Below are 22,693 nucleotides of genomic sequence, written 5' to 3' on the forward strand. Positions count from 1 at the left end.
TACAAAATCCAACGAACTGAATAGACACTATTGTAATCTTACATTTACAGTGAGCAAAAATAAAGGGGGTATTAGTACTTCTTAATTTCTATTGTTAAAATATGTTTTAGTTATAAGGCAGACAGAAAAACACGTTTTATGAAATATGTCTCAATAATTAATAAAATATAAGGCAATTAAACTAAAATAATTGAATGTACATGAACTTTGTAAACTTTGAATTGAGTAATCCAGCAAATGTAAGAAGGATCACTGTGAAACCATATATTTAAAGCATGATTTGTAAGGTCTTTTTGAAATATTAAAATTTGGATTAAGAAGTTAAAAATCAACAGTTTAATTAAAAACTAACGATTTTTACTTTTAAGGATTAATTCCATCTCAGTCTGCTAATTTTATAGATTTAATTTTAAAAAACAAACTAGTTATAGGGCAATAAGATCGTTTACATTGAATCTGCTATTATTTTGTTTCACGATTTTGCTTTCAATTATGAATTTCATTTATGTTCAAAAATTTTAAAATACATTTAAGTTATGTTGTTTTAAAACAAATATACTGATAAACTAGTATTCTTGGTAAATTGGAACATTATAACATACACTAGTAACTAACACTACATAGCTTGTTAACAACTTTGCTTGTTAAATATAAGCTAACTTTCTGTCGTTTCGTATTGTGATTTTCATACTTTAATTACCACTAATTTAATAATGTTTAAAAAAGTAAAAACTTATTACTGAAGAGTTAATTAAATTCACTGCGTTTTACAAAAGCCTTCATTTATCACGTTGGGTCATAACTAAAAGAAGTCATTTTGTTTCACCAATCACAAGATTAAGGTTAATTCTGTCACAGTCCACATATAGAGAGAATTGGAGGTTACCAATATTCTGAACTTCTTGGGTCTTAAGAGCCTATGTAATAATCTAACCCTTAAAAGCCCAAGATCCATACTCCCTAAAGGTAACTAGGATATTCCAAGTAATGAGTCACATAAATTATGGACACTCATTTTACTCTTTGTCTCTTGCAACCCCGGCATATACTACCATTTATGTCTTGAGTAATAATTATGTATTCTTCATCTGATCCTCTGGACAAGGACTAGTTAAGAAATTATTATTTATGATTTCATAAAACTTTTTAAGTTTCAGTCTCTAGTTGTGGTACTTAGCAACTTTGGTCTCTGAAGGCTTCCAATCATTGAGATCTTTATCACTATGAGAACTTCCAGCTGCTAAATGTTTTCTGTTAGAAACTGTCAGCCTCTTATCGAATCTTCACATGCTTTTGACTTACGGGAACTGCCCGTCTGAAAATAACATTCTCTATGACATCAAGGTCAATTAAAGCTTCAAAAATCTGGTAGCATTCAGAAATAGTGTTTCCTTTGAGGCCCTAAGATGTTCTAAAAACTGTAAACGATTTGCATTGCATGCCTCTAAAATGTTCTGCTTTAGTAAGCCCTGCTTACCAGCGGCTTTCTGTCTGTTTTTCTTTTAGCTTAGGAAAGTTCCTTGCATCCGGACAGAATCCAGTTTTTAGAACCTACCAGAATTTGGGAGCTCTCGTCACCAGTATTTCCATCCAGGTTTCTGGCTCTAGAAGTACTCTAGCCTCTTAAACTCACCGACTCAAAGATTTCTTATTCTCTGAAGGTTCTAGCTGGTATGGGTTTGAATTCTCATACAAACTATAGAACCGATGCTATAGAACCATAGATGCTCTAATAACTATTCAGTCACTGGGAGCTCCTGGAAAGTGAAGCTACCCCACATCTTGACGCTTTCAGCCTTTGGAAGGTACCTTGGGATATTGGAGCCACAACCGAGGATGTTCCCAATATATCATCTGGCCTTTGGCTCCGGTAAAGCGACTTTAGAGTTTAAGGGTCATAAAAAACTGGCGCTATGTAAATCTATGAATTTGTAAATATCTGCAGGCACTTTTCTAATGGAGGTTAACAAACGGCAGTGTAATTTTAAAATCTGTATTGGCAATCTGACAAGTAAAGGAATATATTTTACAATTCGTACATGTTGACTATAAATACAAAGGAACTTATTACAGTGATAATAAACTTGAGATTTCTGTGCTTTAATCGTACGCCTATAGTAAAATTAATTAACCATAAACTTAAAGATCCTTGTCCAGTATAAGTCTATGTCTCTTCAAAGTGGAATTCACAATATTCTATTATAATAGAATTCAGTTTGTTATAATGTTAGACCATAGCATGGAGTTGTGGAAGATATATGTGAAAACCTTTTCATATTATATAAGGTATGATAGTTTGCTAATACTTCATCACTACTTCACTAAAAATGTTGTGTTATTGCTATCACTATGTAACTGTAAAATAACATAATGTTAGTTTCCTATATAACAAAGGCAAGACTGACCAGAGTGGGCAAGTTTACGTTACACCATTAGAGAACATAAAACAAACACAAAATAACCCTCTCTTACTTCTAAACAGGGAGAAAGTAAAACGGTGAAACATATTACTGTTGCTGACAGAAAACAATGGGCAGTACAGTGTGTAACCGCGCGGCTACCGGTCGATGCCTGTCCGGTCAGCGACGCGGTGAGGCTGTGGGCAGACCGGGGTATAGTAGTGGGAGGTTCAGGAGGTCAACAGTCCACACTGCCGGGAGGAGGCGAGGCGCTCGGCCTTGGCTCTTTGTGCACTCGTTGCCGTCACAAACAAAGAAGCTGACCACGACAAATGTGGATCACGTTGTTTACATGTATTGTACGCGCCTGCTACTTAACAATTTAAACATTGAATGATGATGTATGCGAAATATATAAAAATACAGCACTTGTAGCGTTTTGTATGCTATACAGTGTGTCCCACAGTTGAAATAACAACCGATAAAGCATACAAAATTAAAAATTACCTTAAAAACATAACTAATTTTATTACTACTTGTCACCATATATACACAATTTCCGAGTTGTATTTGTTTGTTTAAACAAATTAAATTTTGTTATATATAATTATATAACAATAACAAACAATAAATAATGTGTGTGTGTGTGTGTGTGTGTGTGTGCGCGCTAGTAGTCTATTTATGGATTGAACCCTATCTTGCCATCGGTTCAAGCAACCGTCCCTTATTTGACGCTTGAACAGTTACCAACTGATGAAGTTAAACGTGAGAATTGAACTTTAGAGTTTCCAGAGTTTGCGGTTCACTAAAATATAATTTTCTAGAAAATGGTACTTTATAAGCAAAAAAAAAAAAAAAAAAAAAAAAAAACAATTGCTGATATCATGGCAATACATCTTTTTAGTTGAATTGTTTTATCACAACTTTTGCTTATCGGATATTTCTTAATCAGATAATCATTAAAAATATTCGTATTTAGTTAATTTTTAAACTACTTTTTCGAGGTCAAATTTACATAATATATAGATGAAGCATTTTTTGTAAAATTCGTGTTAAATACTTGAAATTGTCCTTCATTATGTTAAGGAAATTAGTTTAAAATACATTTATATATATATATATATATATATATATATATATATATATATATATATATATATATATATAGTTAGTTTCATTATGTTACTGCAGCAAAACATTTCAAACGTATGCTTCCAAAATTTTATGTGATGTTATTTTTGATGTATAAGTGCAAGTTCTTTTGGATTAATTATTTCGTTTGAGTGAGGTCACTGTTTCACAACGGAAATTTTCAGACCGTGAAATCATGTGGTCATGTAACAATTAGAACATAAAAATACATTTTTAAGAAATGTAAAATCCAAAATTTGTTAGTCTTGCGGAGGGGTTGAAGGATACATGTAAATGAGGCTACTAAGGATCTGCGAGATAACCTCAAAACAAACAATGGGAGACAGCAGGGAGTTTATCAACGACACCTTGACAGTACCTACAATGTGTAACGTACATCTCAATACAAGCTATTAACACACTGTTGTGTTGCTTAACTGTAACAGAAACAACCACGAGACAAACAAATAAGAACCTAGTTTACACAAATAGATTTCGTGACTGAGATTAAGTGAATGTGGTGAATTAATACTATATTACCTTGGAATATGTATTATATTAAAAAGGTTTAGCTTAGACTTTGGGGGTGAGGGAGTGCAGAAATTAATGTATATATTGCATTAAGATATTATCAATACTAATCTTAAAACACGGTAAAATATAATTACAAACAAGGCTATTCATACGAATTAGCAACGACGATCATTGCAATAGTAATTCTTGCTATTAATATTAAATTATATGAATGCTACAGAAACATCTTGTAAAAAGAATAAGGAGTTAAATTTTAATAAAAAGCTAGAAGGCAGGAATAATTGCGTTGAAGATTGAAGCAATGTTGAGAAGACAATTTCTCAAGGTGTTATGCTTGAGGGTGCACTGTCACGCCTGTCGTTCTTTACAAGAGATAGTATGTTCTTTCAACAATTCTTTTTTATATAATCTTGAAACACGATCATAGTTTCATTTACAGTCATTAGATAAAAGGCACTGGCCATAGAAGTGATGTAAAAGTGGATTTTCTATGTAAAAAAAATCGTTTTTCTATCTTATTAAAAGTAGGTTGTCCGTAATTAAATAATAGATTCTTATAAAATTACTGTTTACTGACTTTAAATATCAGAATAAGTGGAGTATATAATAGTTTAATTTATTGTTAAATTGTTTGGCTTGGGTTAAAGTAAATAGGGTCGTGAATTAGTTTTAATTTGACAATAAAAATTTGGTTTTTCCGTTTCCCGACTTCAGGCATGTGAGAGGATTTGTATTTATTCCACTTATGACGAGTAATAATAATGATAGCAGAACGTCAATAAAAGTCAAATTACTTGTTATTATTCTATTAATATAAGTATTAAAGGTTATATAAATATTTGAATACTTAGACTTCCATTAGGTAAGAACTATAAAACGCTGTTTAGTATGATTTAGAAGTTTATCTATATTCTTCTGACTGGCACCAGGATTGCATCCTACTAGTAAGAAAGAACCAATTGAATTTTGAACAGAAGCACTAAAAATCCACGAATTGCTTGTTTACATGTAAACAATTTTCAGTTTTAAAGTATAATTTTTATTTAGAGAATTGTATAACTATTATTAAATTCAGTGTCAGTTATAACGTAATTATTTAATCAGTTTAATAAAATTTTTAATGTTGTTTAAAATAAATGTTTAGTGCTTAGTAGAGAGATATAGTGAACTACATGCTACTTAATCCAATTATTACATAAGTATTTACATTTTACAAAATATGGCGTGAACCACAAATTAAAACATATTTTCTTATAATTTAATATTGGCAAATTACTAAAATGGGACAAACTACTAAATTAAATACCATGGAATTTTACATAATAACATATATGTGACTTCATAGGTTCCCACATAGAAATTTCTTAGTTATCTGAATTGAAATATCACAGAAATAAAACGACATTTCACTGAATAACGTGGAATCTAAGATATTCGACCTAAAAATATATATGGTCTCCAGTTTTAAGGCTCCACCTCAAAGAGCTTTAATACTAGAAACTAATGTAATATTAAGAAAAAACTTTTTTTTTAATTCAAGAAACATCTTGACAACTATCCTACATTTCTTTGTTTAAACATTTTATTTTATGTTATAACGCCGTTTACATGACTGTTTGTTGTTGTCACCAAGAAAATAGTGAGAAATCCAGATACCTCAGTTTGTGCTTTTTAACTATGTGAAAACAATATTATTCTTCACTATTTGATGTACTGTGCATACTACTCGATGCCAATATTATTCCACTCTATGTAATACGCACTACAAAATGCTAGTACTCGAGTATGAGGTTGTACAATATACTATGGCAGTGTTATACCACACTATGTGATTATACACCACACGATGAAAATTTTATTTCATACTATGTGGATATACATCACTCGATGAGAATGTTATTCTCACTATGTGATTATACAGGACACGGTGAAGATGTTATTCCTCGGTATGTGATTATACACAGCACGATGCCATTGTTATACCACACTATGTGATTATACACCACACGATGAAAATTTTATTTCATACTATGTGGATATACATCACTCGATGAGAATGTTATTCTCACTATGTGATTATACAGGACACGGTGAAGATGTTATTCCTCGGTATGTGATTATACACAGCACGATGCCATTGTTATTCCACACTATGTGATTATACACCACACGATGACAATTTTATTTCATACTATGTGGATATACATCACTCGATGAGAATGTTATTCTCACTATGTGATTATACAGGACACGGTGAAGATGTTATTCCTCGGTATGTAATTATAAACAGCACGATGCCATTGTTATTCCACACTATGTGATTATACACCACACGATGACAATTTTATTTCATACTATATGGACATATACATCACTCGATGAGAATGTTATTCTCACTATGTGATTATACAGGACACGGTGAAGATGTTATTCCTCGGTATGTGATTATACACAGCACGATGCCATTGTTGTTCCACACTATGTGATTATACACCACACGATGACAATTTTATTTCATACTATGTGGATATACATCACTCGATGAGAACGTTATTCTCACTTTGTGCTTATACAGGACACGATGAAGATGTTATTCTTCGGTATGTGATTATACACAGAACGATGCCATTGTTATTCCACACTATGTGATTATACACCACACGGTGACAATTTTATTTCATACTATGTGGATATACATCACACGATGAGAACGTTATTATCACTATGTGATTATACAGGACACGATGAAGATGTTATTCCTCAGTATGTGATTATACACAGCACGATGCCATTGTTATTCCACGCTATGTGATGATACACTACGCGATGAAAATTGTATCCCTTACTATGTGATTATAGACCACACGCTGACAATATTCTAAGAAATTTATTATTCTACTATTTAACTGTTACATATTAATTATTGTTATTCTTGTTGTTACTTATTTATTTGTTACAGATATCTATCGTTATTTGTCGTCAACTATTACTATTTATTATTTTACATCATCCATACACATTTTGTTACATTGCTTGTTGTTAATTTAAATGTTATACTTCTCAGCTGTAAACTATACTTGTTTGTCATTGTTTTGAGAACGCATGAAGATGAAATTTTAAATTGTTATTTTTAGTATTTATCCTCTATTTAATATATTTAGTATTATTTTAATGCTTCATTGTAATTGGGCAATGCCTGTAATGTAAGCATTTCTTCAATAAACGAATTATGAATTATGAAATGTAATTGTAAACCACTCGGAGACAATGTTGTAAAGTATCTCTATATTTGACAATATTTATTCGCTAGTACGGTTGGAGAGGCAGTTTGATCATCTGTTATTGTTGAACTATGGAGTATCAGTATTATGTAGTGGTTACCTGCTTGATCCACTGACAGTGGTCAGGATACTGACTGCAGTACATTGGGGTCATTGTCGTTGTATCTCCATAATGAATATAACATCATTCATACAATCCGCTGGTGTTCCGATACTTTCGTAATCCAACATACTACTTGATTACAACAAACTTATTTTCTTTACATACATAAGACATTACCTAAATAAGTAGTTTGAGTTAAATAAAAACTGCCTTTATGTCCATACGACGAATAAGTATTATGAAACCACGTCACGTTTATTCAACTTTCCAAACTGCAATTGTGAATTATGGCAAATATGTAAGAAAGCATCAATAGGCAACATTTATTATTTATTGATGATTTAAAGCACTTGAATTAGTGAATTATAATATAACTATAATGTTTCGCTTGCTATCATTTGCTATTCCAAAATAGCATTATCTAAAATTTACAGATTATTTATTATCTTTGCATAGCATTATTGAAACACAACTTTGCTTCGTGTTGTTCGTGCACCACCATTGATAGCGGAAAGAAAACTCCAACGGATATATTTGATAGGAGTTATTTAATGTGTAGTGATGTAATTCCAGACATTCTTCGAAGTTTTATAGTAATTTTACAAAATTTACCTTTTATCTGTTTTTATTAGGCATGTCATAAATCCTTAGTTGCAGTTTCACAATATTATGTCGTGATAATAGATTTCAGGGTCCGAACCCGACAGGTGTAGCTACTCAACAAAATAACAAAGTTGGTACATCATCTCCACATGCCACTCATTGTACAGATGTTTATAATGAATTTTTTATGTTCAGGAGGATTAACATCTTGACTCGCTGAGCTCGCACATTTTCTCATAACTTATCCTAGAACATCATTATTTTTGCCTACAACATCATTAGAAATGTTTTGTCGGCTTACAATAGACTACTGTAATCTGCTGAGTCCAATATATGAGTATATATAAAACAGTTTAACACTGATTATATTGGTAGAAATATTGAACCAGGCTATATTTTTATTGCTACGTATAACTATGAACAAATCTTTTGTCAATTTGATTAAGTAAATTAACAAAATTTTCTATTTAATTTATGTCACAAAGAGTGACGTTTCTCATCAACTAAGTTAAAATAATATATGCCAGTAATGTGGCTTCCAAAATCTTTAATATATATATATATATATATATATATATATATATATATATATATATATATATAAATTGTAGCCTGATTCAACATTTCAAACAATATGATCAGTGTAAAATTGTTTATGTATTGGTTAATGTTTTATGGCAATTATAATTAAGATTAACTTAGACAAAATTAGGGTTTATTAAGGAATGCTATGTTGCATACTGCAACGCTGTCACTAAACATGTTATGTGTAAGACTAGTAATATATTTAGGGGAAGTGGTAATTCCCCAAACAATGTAGAGTAATGTAGAGAGAAGTAATATAATAACAGCTCAGTGAGGTGGACTGAGTGTAACGGGAAGAAAGGTAGCCAGAGCCAAGGGGAAGGCCGGCGCGCCGACATCGGACCTTGACAACTTGCCCAATTAGGTTCCAGACGCCACGAGAGGTGTGTGTGTGAGACCCGAACACCTGGGCTCTGAGTGATTGAGGGTTTGGAAGAAATATGACAGAACCAGTACAAGGTCTGCAACATCAGAGATTGAAAGTCTAATCGATCAATAAAAACATATCAGCAAATATTTCATTTCACTTCAACTGTAGGTTTTTCAACCAGTTAAGTCTGGTGTATTTATAATTTATAGTTAGCTATGAGCTTTACATCGAAATTCGTCTTCAAGCCTCTTTTTGTAGCCACCTGCCTCGAATAAATTGTACATTAATGAAATAGAGAGTCGGCAGTTTTGTTATGATTGTATTTAACTAGATATACAAATTGAGAAAGTGTGGAAAAGGTGAAAGGGAAAGAAGAATGAAGGCCTCGCCAAACGTGAGTGGGCCGTTCTGGTTTTACCTTTTGAAAGTGACAACACTTGCTGTTAATTTCCTGACGTCGTATTGTCTATTTATCTAATTTCCTTTAAGAAAACTACTCTTCCTGTATTCAGTAATTCCGATACAGTTATTGAAAACAGTATGGTAACTTATTAATGGTGTAATATTAAGTGAGAGGAATATGAAGTATTTATAAAATTTCCATGTGTACTGATTTGCATAACATCCTATAGGATTTAGGTGCTGCATGTTTGTGATAAAAAACATAAAGCTATCTTGAGTTCTATCCCATACCATCATCGCTAGTTCCACGTGTCTATTGGTACTATTTAAATGTGTGACTTCAAAGATCAAAGAAATAAAGAATATATTTTTTTTTAATAAGAAATTTCCCATAACTCGAACGCCATAGATAAGAACATACACGTTTTGGAAGTTTAACATTAGTCTGATGGCCGTCAGTAAAGCCACCTGATGATTAATGGTTTGTTGCCACTTTTTCAATTGAATTGAAGGATATTATAAAACAGAACTCTCTATTACTAAATGTTTTGGTAAGGGTTTATGTTCTATTGCAATCTTATGCTTTAGATTATGCTGACAGAGCAAAGCAATACACAATTCTCAAAAATTAAAAGGACGAAATTGTTGAATAAGGGCAGCAGTAAAGTTATGTTATTCCTTCGGCATAAGACGATTCTCTTGGTAGTGGACATAATTTCATAACATAATTTTTCATCTGGGCAAACAGCAAAAAAGGGAAGCGGTGAGATAAATAATCCCAGCGTAAAAAAGGGAATGAGATAAAGGATACAACTATCTATAATACTGACTTTTTTATACGAACCCCATACTTGACTTTCGGTTTTCCACACATATGTGGCTGTACAATCCAACCTTTAACAGCACATGTCTAATCAACGAAATCCAAACAAGACGTCTCACAGAGCTTAGTAACTATGACTGGTCAAAAGAGTTCGCTAGTTTTGCCCTTGTCTTGTAAATGGTAATAGGTCTGGTCATAGGACCGCACTGTGAATGGTTTTTAAATCTGTAATGCATTTCTGATATTCATCTTGTACAACTCAACAAAGATTAAATGGTTGCCTAGAAGAAACTTAATCGTAATATGCAGGAACACAAAGTAATCGTTTACCCTAGGAGGGCTCACTTTTAGCTTGTATATATCTCCTAGTTGACACTGTATACAGCAAAAACCGAGGAGTCACTTAAATACGAGCCTCACAGGACGTCCAGAAGTGGCTCATCACTAACCGCAAATGTCGAGAAAATTTTGTAATAGGATTGAGCAATAGGTATACTCGTAGTTTACTTCTGTTGGAGCGGATAGAACTCTCTTAGTGTTAAAGGATGTTATACGCATAAACATACAGGAGGAATGTCCGCCACCTGCTTGGACTGGAAGAGGCTGAAACAGAGCTAGCCTCCCTTTTTCCAAAATAACAAAACGCGATATCTCTCCTAATGATTTAAATATCCCCTCCAGGATATTTTGAATAGAGACAACCTCTCTCTCCAACCTCAACCATCCTAAATATCCTATCAATCCGAAAGCAACATCCAAAGGACCTTTTAGGGCTAAATGTTCTTGTATTCTCAAGTGTATTAACTGCAAATAATTACCTTTAACAATGAGATGATGGTGTTATGAGACAGAACCAACCTTAATGATTAATAATCTTCAATATATTTCCATTTCCGCAACATCACACTAAACGTGAGGTAATGTCCAAGTTAAAAATTGTAAAACATGACCTCATGTTTAGTGTGATAAAAATCACAGGAACGGACGTTTGAAGTCGCGTGGAACAAATAATATCCGTTCCAAACAATTTATTGTCAATAATTAAGGTCAAACAAGGAAGGCACAAGTCATCACTGTTTTGAGGCACTGGTTCAGAACGTCCCGTATCAGACTCAAAGCAAAACAAAATCAGCATTAGATACAACCTAAACCACATTTGCCTTATCACTGAGACCATCTTCATGTTTTTGATACAACCATCACGACTTCTGTAGTAATTTATTAGGCCACTTTTCTACTCATGCCAAGCATACTGGAACTGGAAATCTATTTAAACATGACTACCGACAAAGATATCATGCAGGATATTCACTAATCTCGTAATACTTAATTTTAAGTCAATTTTAGGGACACCACACAGCCTTTACTACTAAAACCTGCATTTACAATGTGAATGTGAACTTGGTATGATTTGAGAAATTATCATTAATATTGATAACAGTTCCTCCAACTAAACATCCTGATGCTTTAAAATCAATACAGGACTGTAGAGCAAAAATAGTTCGAATCACACACATGACCAGTATTTCATATAATTTACTGTACTCATGTGTATCAATACGTTCACAGTATTAGTAGTAATAGTAGTATGTCATCGATTCATATTAAATTACTTTCCGATAGTCTATCGTTAGATCTTTGAAGCGCTGCAATACTTTCACATAACTCAAACCAAACCAGACAACATCCTACAAGTATAGGCAGTTATACTGTGCGGTCTTTTCAAACTTGAAAATGTAGACGATAAATATAAAATACATTATTTACTCATTTATCAAAAGTAGCTGCAAAAAGTGTTACATATAATTAAAAATGTTACATTTAATTTTATGTATTCTCGAAATGTCATTATATGACATTTATGACAAGGGCAACAGCGAGACGAAATTTTTAGTTTGCGTAATTTCCAAATTGGTAAAATACAATTCACAATGCAATTACTCCAGGCAAGCTGTGACTAGGAAAGTAGTTACCGCGACTACACAACGGTGACCAGACGAGGATTGCGGGATATTACAGTAATCAGAGGGATTACGGATCACTCTCACTGAATTCCTGCGGCCCGCGGTAAACGACGCGTAATACGAGTATGTGACTCGTTGGCAGTGAAACTTTCCTACCAACCACATAAAATAACGTTTTCCATTCAATGGGCACTCGCAATTATTTGCTTCCTCGTTTAGTTGAATGTTATTTCACGATTTCACTGAACTGGAACGGGAAGTAGAGTTGCCCGATTATTATAATTCTTACGTTATTCATTTTATTGTTGTTGGACAATTTAAAAGTGAAGTGAATATCTGGCTGAGCGTTAACAAAGCCTATCACTACAGGGATATTAGACAAATTTAATTTCTGCCTAATTGATTTTCGAAAACGAAGTGACTTACAGACTTAAAACTTGCGTGTAGCTTTATTTCATATAGGCAACACAAAACTTGATGATAATACGTGTCACATTTGGCTGGGCGTTAATGAATAATGTCACATTGGTCTTATACCATAATGGCAGTAAAAAATAAATAATTAATACACTTGTACTGTACAATTCATAGAATGAAAGGGAAAATAATATAGTGGAAAATCAATGCTAAAGAGCAATAAGATTTTATTTCAGCGCGCTCTTAAGTTGCAGTTTTCTTCCAAGGTCACAGAATATTTCATTATTACTATCTAACCCAACTTATTGAACAGAAATAAGAATTCTAATACATCTCGTGAAATATTTAATTTGTACGTGTCACTGAAGCCTATAATTTATAAGGCTGAGACAGGTTTTCTTTTGTCTACCGGGGGATGTAAACATTTCTTCTCAGTATGATTGTACCTTTGCTGGACATCTCGTGACATATTTAATTTGTACGTGTCACTGAAGCCTATAATTTATAAGGCTGAGACAGGTTTTCTTTTGTCTACCGGGGGATGTAAACATTTCTTCTCAGTATGATTGTACCTTTGCTGGACATCTCGTGAAATATTTAATTTGTACGTGTCACTGAAGCCTATAATTTATAAGGCTGAGACAGGTTTTCTTTTGTCTACCGGGGGATGTAAACATTTCTTCTCAGTATGATTGTACCTTTGCTGGACATCTCGAGAATGAAATAAGCTATAGATTTACAATTTTACAAGCGACTTGAGTGAATCCTGTTACGTGACACGTGGCGTGTGGTACGTGCAGCTAATTATTATTGAATTAATTACTTAATTAATTATTAATGACAATGTTATACATGTTATAGTGTAATTTGTATAACATTGTATAGTGTAAGTGTATTTCGTAAAACATACTCCTACATCAACTGGTATTTTGTTATGTTCTAAATTAAATCAGATATTTAGAACGAACTGAAATCACTGATAACTAATTGTTGTACCTTAATATGTATGTAAGTGTAGCAATATACAAACTTGACTGTTTAAGTTATGTCATATGCAATATTGGAAACTTTTCAGCCTTTGAAGATATACACGAGCATAATACCAGACATAGACAGGATCTCTTCTGGTAAATTTCATAAATACACAAGAATTCAAAAAAGCTTTGAGGTAGTATCAGTGAAGCTTTTCAATCTTTTACCTGTTGACACAAGACTGTTGTCTGTAAAGCACTTCAGACAAAAGCTCAAAACATTTCTTACCAACAACGCAATTTACAGTTATTTGGAGTTATTTTGATATTATACATCTTTTGGAATAATGTATAAAAATTGTTATTTCTTTGTATGTCATTTACTGTTTAATCTAAAACTAATTTTTGACACTATTCCATGTAACATGATTATCACGAATAAAGATTGTTTGACTCTTGACTCTATTGAATAATTTGAATACTTTAATGTTAGAGGATTGTGTGGTTGAGTATTTCATATTCACTCTACCCTGCAAGGTATTACGTCATGATATTGAATACTGTAAAATCATAGAGGCTGATAAGAAAGGTCGTAATATTCTTTATAGGATTAAATATTAAAGTTTAAGAGTGCAAGACTCTGATACGACGCCACGCCACGCCGCGACGCTGAGGTGGTAGTTACGGATTGCACGATTGTGAGACCTGCGACGCTCAACATTTTATTGTTACGACGCCTTCAATCTGGCCCGTAATTTAAAGACTCTTACCACGCACCGACGCCTTCGATTTTACCTCTCTATCGTGTTTATTTTGTACTGATCAAAATTGTTCCGCAAGAATTACTATTCATAATACAAAAGCTGTTAGAAATACGACGCCTGTCTCCTTATTGAACGAACCTGAATAGAATTCGTCATTTACGTTCCAACTGAGCTGAAACGCTGAGTCGTCATTACTGAAGTCGTTAAGTTTCGAATAACAAGTAAATGCCTTCTTTTACAGGAGAGTCGTTTCCTAAATATGCGTTAAAGGACGATTGTGACAATAAAATATTAACATTTTGTTTCCAAAAGACAATGTATTGTTATTATACAAAGTGCTTTATTAATATTGTTTACTTCCAATTTTTTAAGATTACAAAAAGTTATTCCGTCACTCTCGCTATTAAAATTAAAAATATAAACATTTCCAAGTGGGTACAGTGATGGGCGAAACAAATGAAACCAAAAAAAGCATTAGTGATCGGTTTGTCAGTTTACATTACTTTTCAATCAGAACGCTTTAAGATAGTAGGCCTACCTTTTCTGAAGGCATCATTTATGATAATTTCTCAAGGAATTAAAGGCGTTTCATGCGATATTCAGGGACATAGAAAACTAATATATGAATATCTTACACTTAAAGGTTACTAAAGAGATTGGCACAATTGTACATGTATTTAATTACAATTTTAATGCCATTTTCTTAAATTATATTTAGTTTTTACATCGTTATGTCTTAATTCACATATATTTTGTAAAACCCGATGCTTTATTTTTTATTTATACTCAAATATTTCTATAATGTATTGCTTCAGATCTTTGAGGAAGTTTTCTGAAAGGGGCTGTAAAAATCGTCCCACCAAAACACTGTACGCACTACAAAAACATCACCAGATCGGACTTAAACTATGATAATGCTAAGGATTTCCAATAATAATTGTAATTTGATATAAAAATTTGGATGTATACATAACTTTTTGTTTTAATTTCACACGGGAAATTGTGGTGAGCCATAACATTAGAACTGTTTTATAACTTCTTGTCAAGATCAAGGCAAATGTATTTTTATAGAGTACGTCTTTTACACTGTGATATAGGCTACTTACGTTTATATGTGTATATTACAAAATACGAAACTAAGTTGATGTACGTTTAAATGTCAGTGAACATTAAAAGATTTTATAGAAACAATGAATTTGAGACAAAGCTCATTAAGTATTGCATAAAGCACCGCTTTATGTTATCGTAATAAAAAGCTCTTATGAACTTAGTTACTTATCAAAAATATACAAGCGACAACCCCATTCGAAACCAAAATGTACAAAGTTATCGAAGTTGCCTATCAGATACAATTGTGTTATTAAAACAATAAACGTATTGAAAGGTCACAAGGTTTAACAGGTGTTTGTTATTCAATAATTATTACAGACAATATTATCTTTTGTATCACAGTAAACAATGTAATATAGCATTGTTTCTATCGATGCGTGGGTTCTTTAATGTGTTAAACGGTAACACTAACACAGCTATTCCCGTGTTGTTACCTTCTGTACAGGTTTATGTCGTTGCACACTGTCTGATACAGCTCAATGCTCTAAGTTGTATTGGGTATACAGCTAACCATGGCTGTATAGTCTCGTTTTGTGTCATTGAAATTTAACATTATAATAAATTAACCGTATTATATACATTTTTCACTGTTTTCCTTCAAGGAACGGTTTATAAAACTCTTATACCAAGGTTTGCTTTACTTTTGAAAACGTTTTAACTTTCTGGAGACAATTTTCTTTCCTTTATCAAAACTCATGAAAGAACAAGGCGGGAGTTGCTGATTTTACAAAACATAGAGTCTTAAACGCGAGAATTTTAGGACCATTTATTTTGGCCATCCGTGCATTTGAAACCAGAAAATACTTTTAGGAAAACAAAAAAGTAAACAACTTGTAACATTTATCTACATTAAAAAAATAATACTAATGAAATACGTCAAGAAAATATTCAAATTAAGTCATAATAACGGAAAGTAAAAAAACACAGGTTACCTGTATGACGTCATGGCGTCGTGATCCGGTTTGGACTCGTGCGCGAGCGCGGCCGGGCACTGACTGACGGGCTGCTGGTGGTCGGGTACAGGAGGCGCCGCCTCCGCGACCGGTTCCGCTCCCTGCGAACAACAAAACAGCTGATCACAGCATCCCACAGTACTTAATACACAGTACGTCGTAACGGCTCTGGGAGATTCCACGCTCAAGGTCATCTTCCTGGCGATAAGCCTGAAATTAAGTGGTTGTATTAGATATATTGGCAACTAGAGGAGAATTTAAGACTGTACGATTCACTTATTTGCCATTGGTTATTCAGCAGTTTTTACATTTAAGAAATATCAAATCTTCCATATTGCTTGCACAAATACTTTACCCCACGTTTATTATTGTCTTCCGGCGATGATTAGTGATTATACTGTACTTCTGGCACTAAACCGCTGCAGAAGACTAGAGCTGTTGGAACATTCATGTTAAGGTAGTTGTAAAAGTAAAATTACTGTACGAATCAGCAATAAGGTAAACTGTAGATTTTTGAAGATTAAAAGAAAAAAGAAGTTGTTGGGAAGTGATTTAAAGCATTATATAAGCTCATTCATTACAGTACTTGGATTACTGCCCTTAAGGGTCATAAAATGAGCTATACAAATGTTAATGAGTAAATATTTATAGTAAATGTTGTTGTGGTTTAGAATACATGAGCAAGCCTTCAATTTTAATTTTAATTATAAACTATAGGGATAAAGTTATATAGGATGCCCCGAAACTCTATGGACAAAGGTATGCCACATTATTGCTTGCTCAGGTCAAGGCAAACATGTTTCACCATATGAACATAGGTCTCCGATGCACAGTTTCCCATCTCTATGTCTCTATATGTTTTTTACAAAAAAATTAATATCTTAAAACCAAATAAATTAAATTATACCTAATTTGGCTCACAGTTTTATGATAACAACGCCAGTTAATGACAAATATAATGAAATTATCGTTAGAGTTTTCAATATGGCGGCTATTAAAACTCTTCGAGAATTCACAAATCTGATGACACAACAATTATTTAAACCGAATCATAAATAACTGATTTAGAGCAGATTTACTGCGAAAAGACATGGCCACATTGAGAGCTACCGTTTATTCAGTTTTCGTATTGTTGGCTATTCGCTGAGAACTTGAAGTTAAGCTGTAGACTAGTTCCTTGTGAGTATTGTCGGTCAGGATAATTATAATTGTTGCAGATTAATATAGACTGTTGGGGCTGGAAGTGGTAAGGTAAATGACTACATTTCAATATTAACCTAATGTTACTCGTGTTTCCAACGATATGCTAGATTAGATAAGATAAATTAGTTTTATCTAATTTTATTTCTCCGAATATTAATACAGTGTATTTCAGTGCACGTGGTAATATTTAATTAATCACAATTTGTATCTAGTCATTTGCAGTATTGGTCGTTTCAACTTCATGACCTTCCCAGGTTATGACCCATGTGGATACTAGGTCATAGCAACGTATGATCGTATGAACCGTATACAATGAGGTAAATAAATTTTAAAAAATGTTTCGGCTATTGGGTTTGATTGAATTATGTTACTTTATTTTAACAAAAATACATACAAAATCAGACAGCAGTAAAACTCTTCATAGGTTTAATTACTAAAAATGTTCATTGCTCTACAGCAGAGCTTCCTTAGATTTTTCACCCCGTTTAATTCATTTGAATTTAAAACTACAAAGACCAATATCTCATGCAAATAAATAAACATAAAATAGTATTATATACTAGCGTTTATTGGTGCTTTTTCTAATTTCTAGAAAACCCAGGCCAAATGGTGTTCATAAACACTAATTTAAAACAATAAAAAAGATGCTTTTTATCCATTACAAGTTTGTCGAACAAAAGTAATCATATGTCAGTTAACAATATATATAAAATATTTAAACTAAACATAAAAAATTAGTTAATATCAAAAAGTTGAGAAAAGAGCTTATACGTTCTTTAAATGAGCTACATATTTAATGATTAAAGTTAAGGGAGACGTCATTATACAGCTTAGGAACAAGTACGAAAAGTTCCTCTTCTTGACATCATGTTTACTTTCTTTATATTATTGGAGGGTTCTTCATTAAGAGACCACGTTTCATAACAATCTCTGTATCAGGTACAGTGATTACCTATGTGACAAAACCTAATGCATAATGTACCATGCAGCCCGTTAGCACCCTGCATACATTGGCAACAGTTTAGTAGAATGCTGATAGAGGATTGGTTGTTGGTCAGTTGCACGTGGTTAAATGGATGCAGCCTGAGAATTAAGTGGATAGCAGAATATTGTCTCTGGGCACGATCCATATCTTGTCAGGCACTGTTATTGGCTAACCTGTAGCGAAGGCAATCGAGTGACTGGAAAAACTTCATTTTTGTCTGTCTGTCCGTTCGATATTTTAGAAAAACTACCTATACACTTTAAATTTTGCATTAAGCTTCATTTCTACGTAGGCAAAACCGAATTCGATGATGGCGCATGTCACTACATGGGATTTAGCTGAGCGTTAGCGAATATCTTTCCAATAATCTTAAGGGTAATCATAGCTGTAACGAGATTTTTTGCGATAAATGTGAATATAATTCATTGAGAGTCAATGTTAAAAGCCGGTGACAAGATCTGATTTCAGCGCACTCTTTTTTCGAGCTTACTTGAACTTTTATTATTTGAACACTGCTATGAAACCTAAGATAATTTAAGAAATGTGAACGTATCATGTGGAAATATTTTATTTGTAGACTTTAAATTTGGCGTAAAACTTTATTTAAACATAGAAAAGAATTAATTCTATGATAATGCATATCCAATCCTGTAACTCACGTGAATGTCATTGAAGTCTATCACTAAGCAGACTGACGCAATTCCTCTTTTGTATGTCTGTGAAATGTAAAAATTTCGTTTCTGTATTATTGTTTGTCCGTATATCAGTTTACAGGACATCTGGAGAATAAAATGTACCATGATTTTTAATTTTGAAAGCAACCTCAGCGAAGCCTATTGCACACCAAACCCGTGGTGTGCGTACTTCTACCTTGTAGGAAATAAGGTAGCAGTTGGATATATAGAATAAACTCATCAACGTTAGGATGGGGATCTGCAATGGGTTAGGATAGTTTGATCAATATCAATGAAGACGCCTAGTTAAAGTTGGGTAAATACTATAAAAAGCTTATTTTAAAAGACAATTTCAACATTATTATTCGTTAGAATTTCCATTACATTGAGGTGGATTACCATGTAAACAATCAGCCTATTTACCTATACTGTGCGTAAACGATAGTTGTTTGACCATTTACTGATATAATAAAGTTCTGAATTTATACAGAATATAATGTTACAAACTGAGAAATGCTCACAAAATTATAAGTAACAGTATCCATACCTCCATGCTACTCGTTGGAATGTTAAAAAAGTATATATAGATTGAAAAGTACAGGATCAAGACACCTTCTGTTAGGTATCCACCATTGTTTAACTCTTTACTGTGTCTAGTAATAGCAGTGTATCACACTCACTATATACTGGAAGTAGAGTTAATAATTAACTATTATAGACACAGATTTATCTAAAATTCTATCAAAATTAAAATCCTAAACATGTTCACTGTATTTAAGATGAATTCCCCTCATATGACACATTTTGTAGTTTTTACATCGTATATTTTTATTAGAGCTAATCATTCAGTAAAGGTTGTCATTCAAAAAAATAGTCCCAATATAGTTTGTAATTAAATTATTGAAACTTCGTGTTTATCCTTTTAGTTAATTACAGTTAAATCCTGATTAATAATCAGGCATTTATGGATTCGATGGTACGGTTCAGCTCTTTTTGCGGACTCGAGGCCTGTACGTCCTCGCGTACGTCCTGCTCTCTACAACTACAATACCGTTGATCTCCGCCTCTTTGAAAGGTGAAGTACTCTAGGCAACGGATTCTGCAGAGAGCCATTATCGTTACCACCATACGGCAGACGAGGAGATTGAGGGCAACGTGGCACGCGGCTCTTCACTGTTTCATCTCGAAAACTTCTTACCGTGTTGTGGAGCGCCAAAGATAACACATACAGATATTACGGGTTTTAAACTTTCTTCACCGGTCTCATCATGACAGAATAATAGTTGTATTGTCTCATACCGTTAATTGAAGGCAAAATTATTGAAAACCGCTGTAATTTATAAAGTTTATACTTATAATTATTTAAAAGGTCGACATTTCATACATAGGACGTATTTGAAGTACCTGAAAAAGTAACTGAAAATGTTGCAAAAAAATATAACAACGAGAAAAAATAAATTACAAACTATTGCGTAGCTATAAAACAAGTGAGTTTTAATTGGTTATTATAAAAATGTTCTCTGTAGTACAAAACAAAACACTGTACTTTGAAATTGACTCATCGGTCAATGATTTTAAAGTCATTTCAAATTCCACAACTCATGTGACGAATTGAATTTCCAGTGGAATTTTCATTTTATATTACAAGAAAAAAGAATTACAGTTTTAATAACTCATTAGTAGGGGTTGTAAAAACGAACTTAAAATACTAAATTTATGCCAAATAGTCCAACAAACATTAAGAACATTTTTAGAATAAGAAATGCGTAGGCAACGTCAATAAACGTGATAAAGAAACTGCAATTAAGTGACGTTATATTTTAACTCCATTACAGCAAGAAATCAAGTGATGCGAAGACCAAACCATTGTCATTCCAACAACAGAGATAATGAGGGTGACAATTGTGATGTAACTTTATCTTGAAGTGTTCTGCCTGTGCCTTTACTGTTCGGTCCGAGTGGATTTGTAGTATGTGACTGTTTGTCCTTTCGAGTTCACAGTATACATTATATTTTGTTCTTAAAATTATTACAAGTTTTAACAAAGCTACCAGCAATAACGAGGATCACAGGTTAAATACTTCACGATTTTCACTTGGTTATTGATGTACGTTTGTTTCAAACCAATTAAGAACTTACTCAAACAATATTTTAAAGAGCGGTAGTGGTTGTGTTGCTGTTACTCACAGTACCTTAACTAGTTGTTTGAAACCGAGATTTTTGAGAAACCTAAGGTTGAGTTGTTTTTAATTTGTTATTTTTTACTGTGAAGGAACTGTTCAGAACATAACTGGTTTATATTAGAAATGTAGTTTTGAAAAGTGTTTGTTATAAATTACAATAATCAAACTTTAAGATGAATTCGTTGAATTCTAAATATACATTGTACAAATAAAGTGTATAAAAGAGTGTTAAAAGGTTTTTTGCTGTATATTTTTAACTGGTTTTTTAGCAGTGCAGGAGGACCCCCTATATGCATTTATGCTCGCAGGATCAACATTTCACTTTCTAGGACGTTAAGACCAATGAACTACTAACTGCAGTAGTTATTTCATATATTACATTTTTCAAATCAGTTAGCAAAAAATTTATTTATAGAGATTTTTCAAACATGAATCGGTTATGAAATAAAGAACACAACAAATAGGAGTAGAAATTGCGGTACGTGATTATGATAATTGTTGAAAATCGAAGACAGTCACAAATTCAAATGACTACCAAAATTAACTTTCATGGCCAGTAATAGCATCTTTCCCAAAATTAATTCTCTAGGCCAAATTGTACTAGTTGATTCAATAGTTTCAAGGGCAAAAATTACTCCGTGAGCAGCACCACTGTTGAACTGAGAATAATACCTTTGTTAATAATTAATGGTTAGAGGGGAGGGGCTTTGGGTGGTGAGCGAGAAGAGATACAAGGGAGAGACTAGTATATTGTACTACTATCTTGTAACAGCTTATCTGTAATGTTCTACTAATAGGGCTATGCTCGCCAATATCCACACTCATGTCAATCCTAAGTATCTAACAAGCCAGTCTAAAACTAAGTTAATAGATGTTCCCTTTAATATTAAGGAGTATTAATATTTTATTGAAGAAAGTAAGAGACGAATTGAAATATCGAACTAATAATTTATTATATACGTAAAGTGTGACTTAGTTTTCAAACAACTTTACGTTTTAATATGTAAGATAATTAGTAAAAGAGTTAGTCCAAAGTAAACCTAGCAAGTAGAACATTGTGATACATGAAGTAACGTCTTGCTTGCCTTTTTGGAATGGTAAAAGGCAACTTTATAGTTTAATTATAAAACTAAGAATTTATTGATCAAAGTTTATATTTTTACAAATTTTCTTCGTCAACAATTAATTGGTATCCTTCATTACAGCTATACTATGATATGTGAGTATGAAATGTTTGT

At 32.8% G+C, this 22,693-nt stretch overlaps 1 protein-coding gene across 1 annotated transcript in view; it reads right to left on the minus strand.

Moving 5' to 3' along the window:
* Nucleotides 1-22,693, minus strand: part of LOC124362451 — a 401,560-nt gene that overhangs the window by 336,863 nt on the left and 42,004 nt on the right. The window contains exon 2 of the mRNA XM_046816968.1: nucleotides 16,390-16,511. Coding sequence (XP_046672924.1) covers nucleotides 16,390-16,511 — 122 coding nt within the window. The remainder of the gene's footprint in view (nucleotides 1-16,389; nucleotides 16,512-22,693) is intronic.

Source organism: Homalodisca vitripennis, chromosome 5 (genome assembly GCF_021130785.1).
Source record: "Homalodisca vitripennis isolate AUS2020 chromosome 5, UT_GWSS_2.1, whole genome shotgun sequence".
Classification (NCBI taxonomy): Eukaryota; Metazoa; Arthropoda; class Insecta; order Hemiptera; family Cicadellidae; genus Homalodisca; species Homalodisca vitripennis.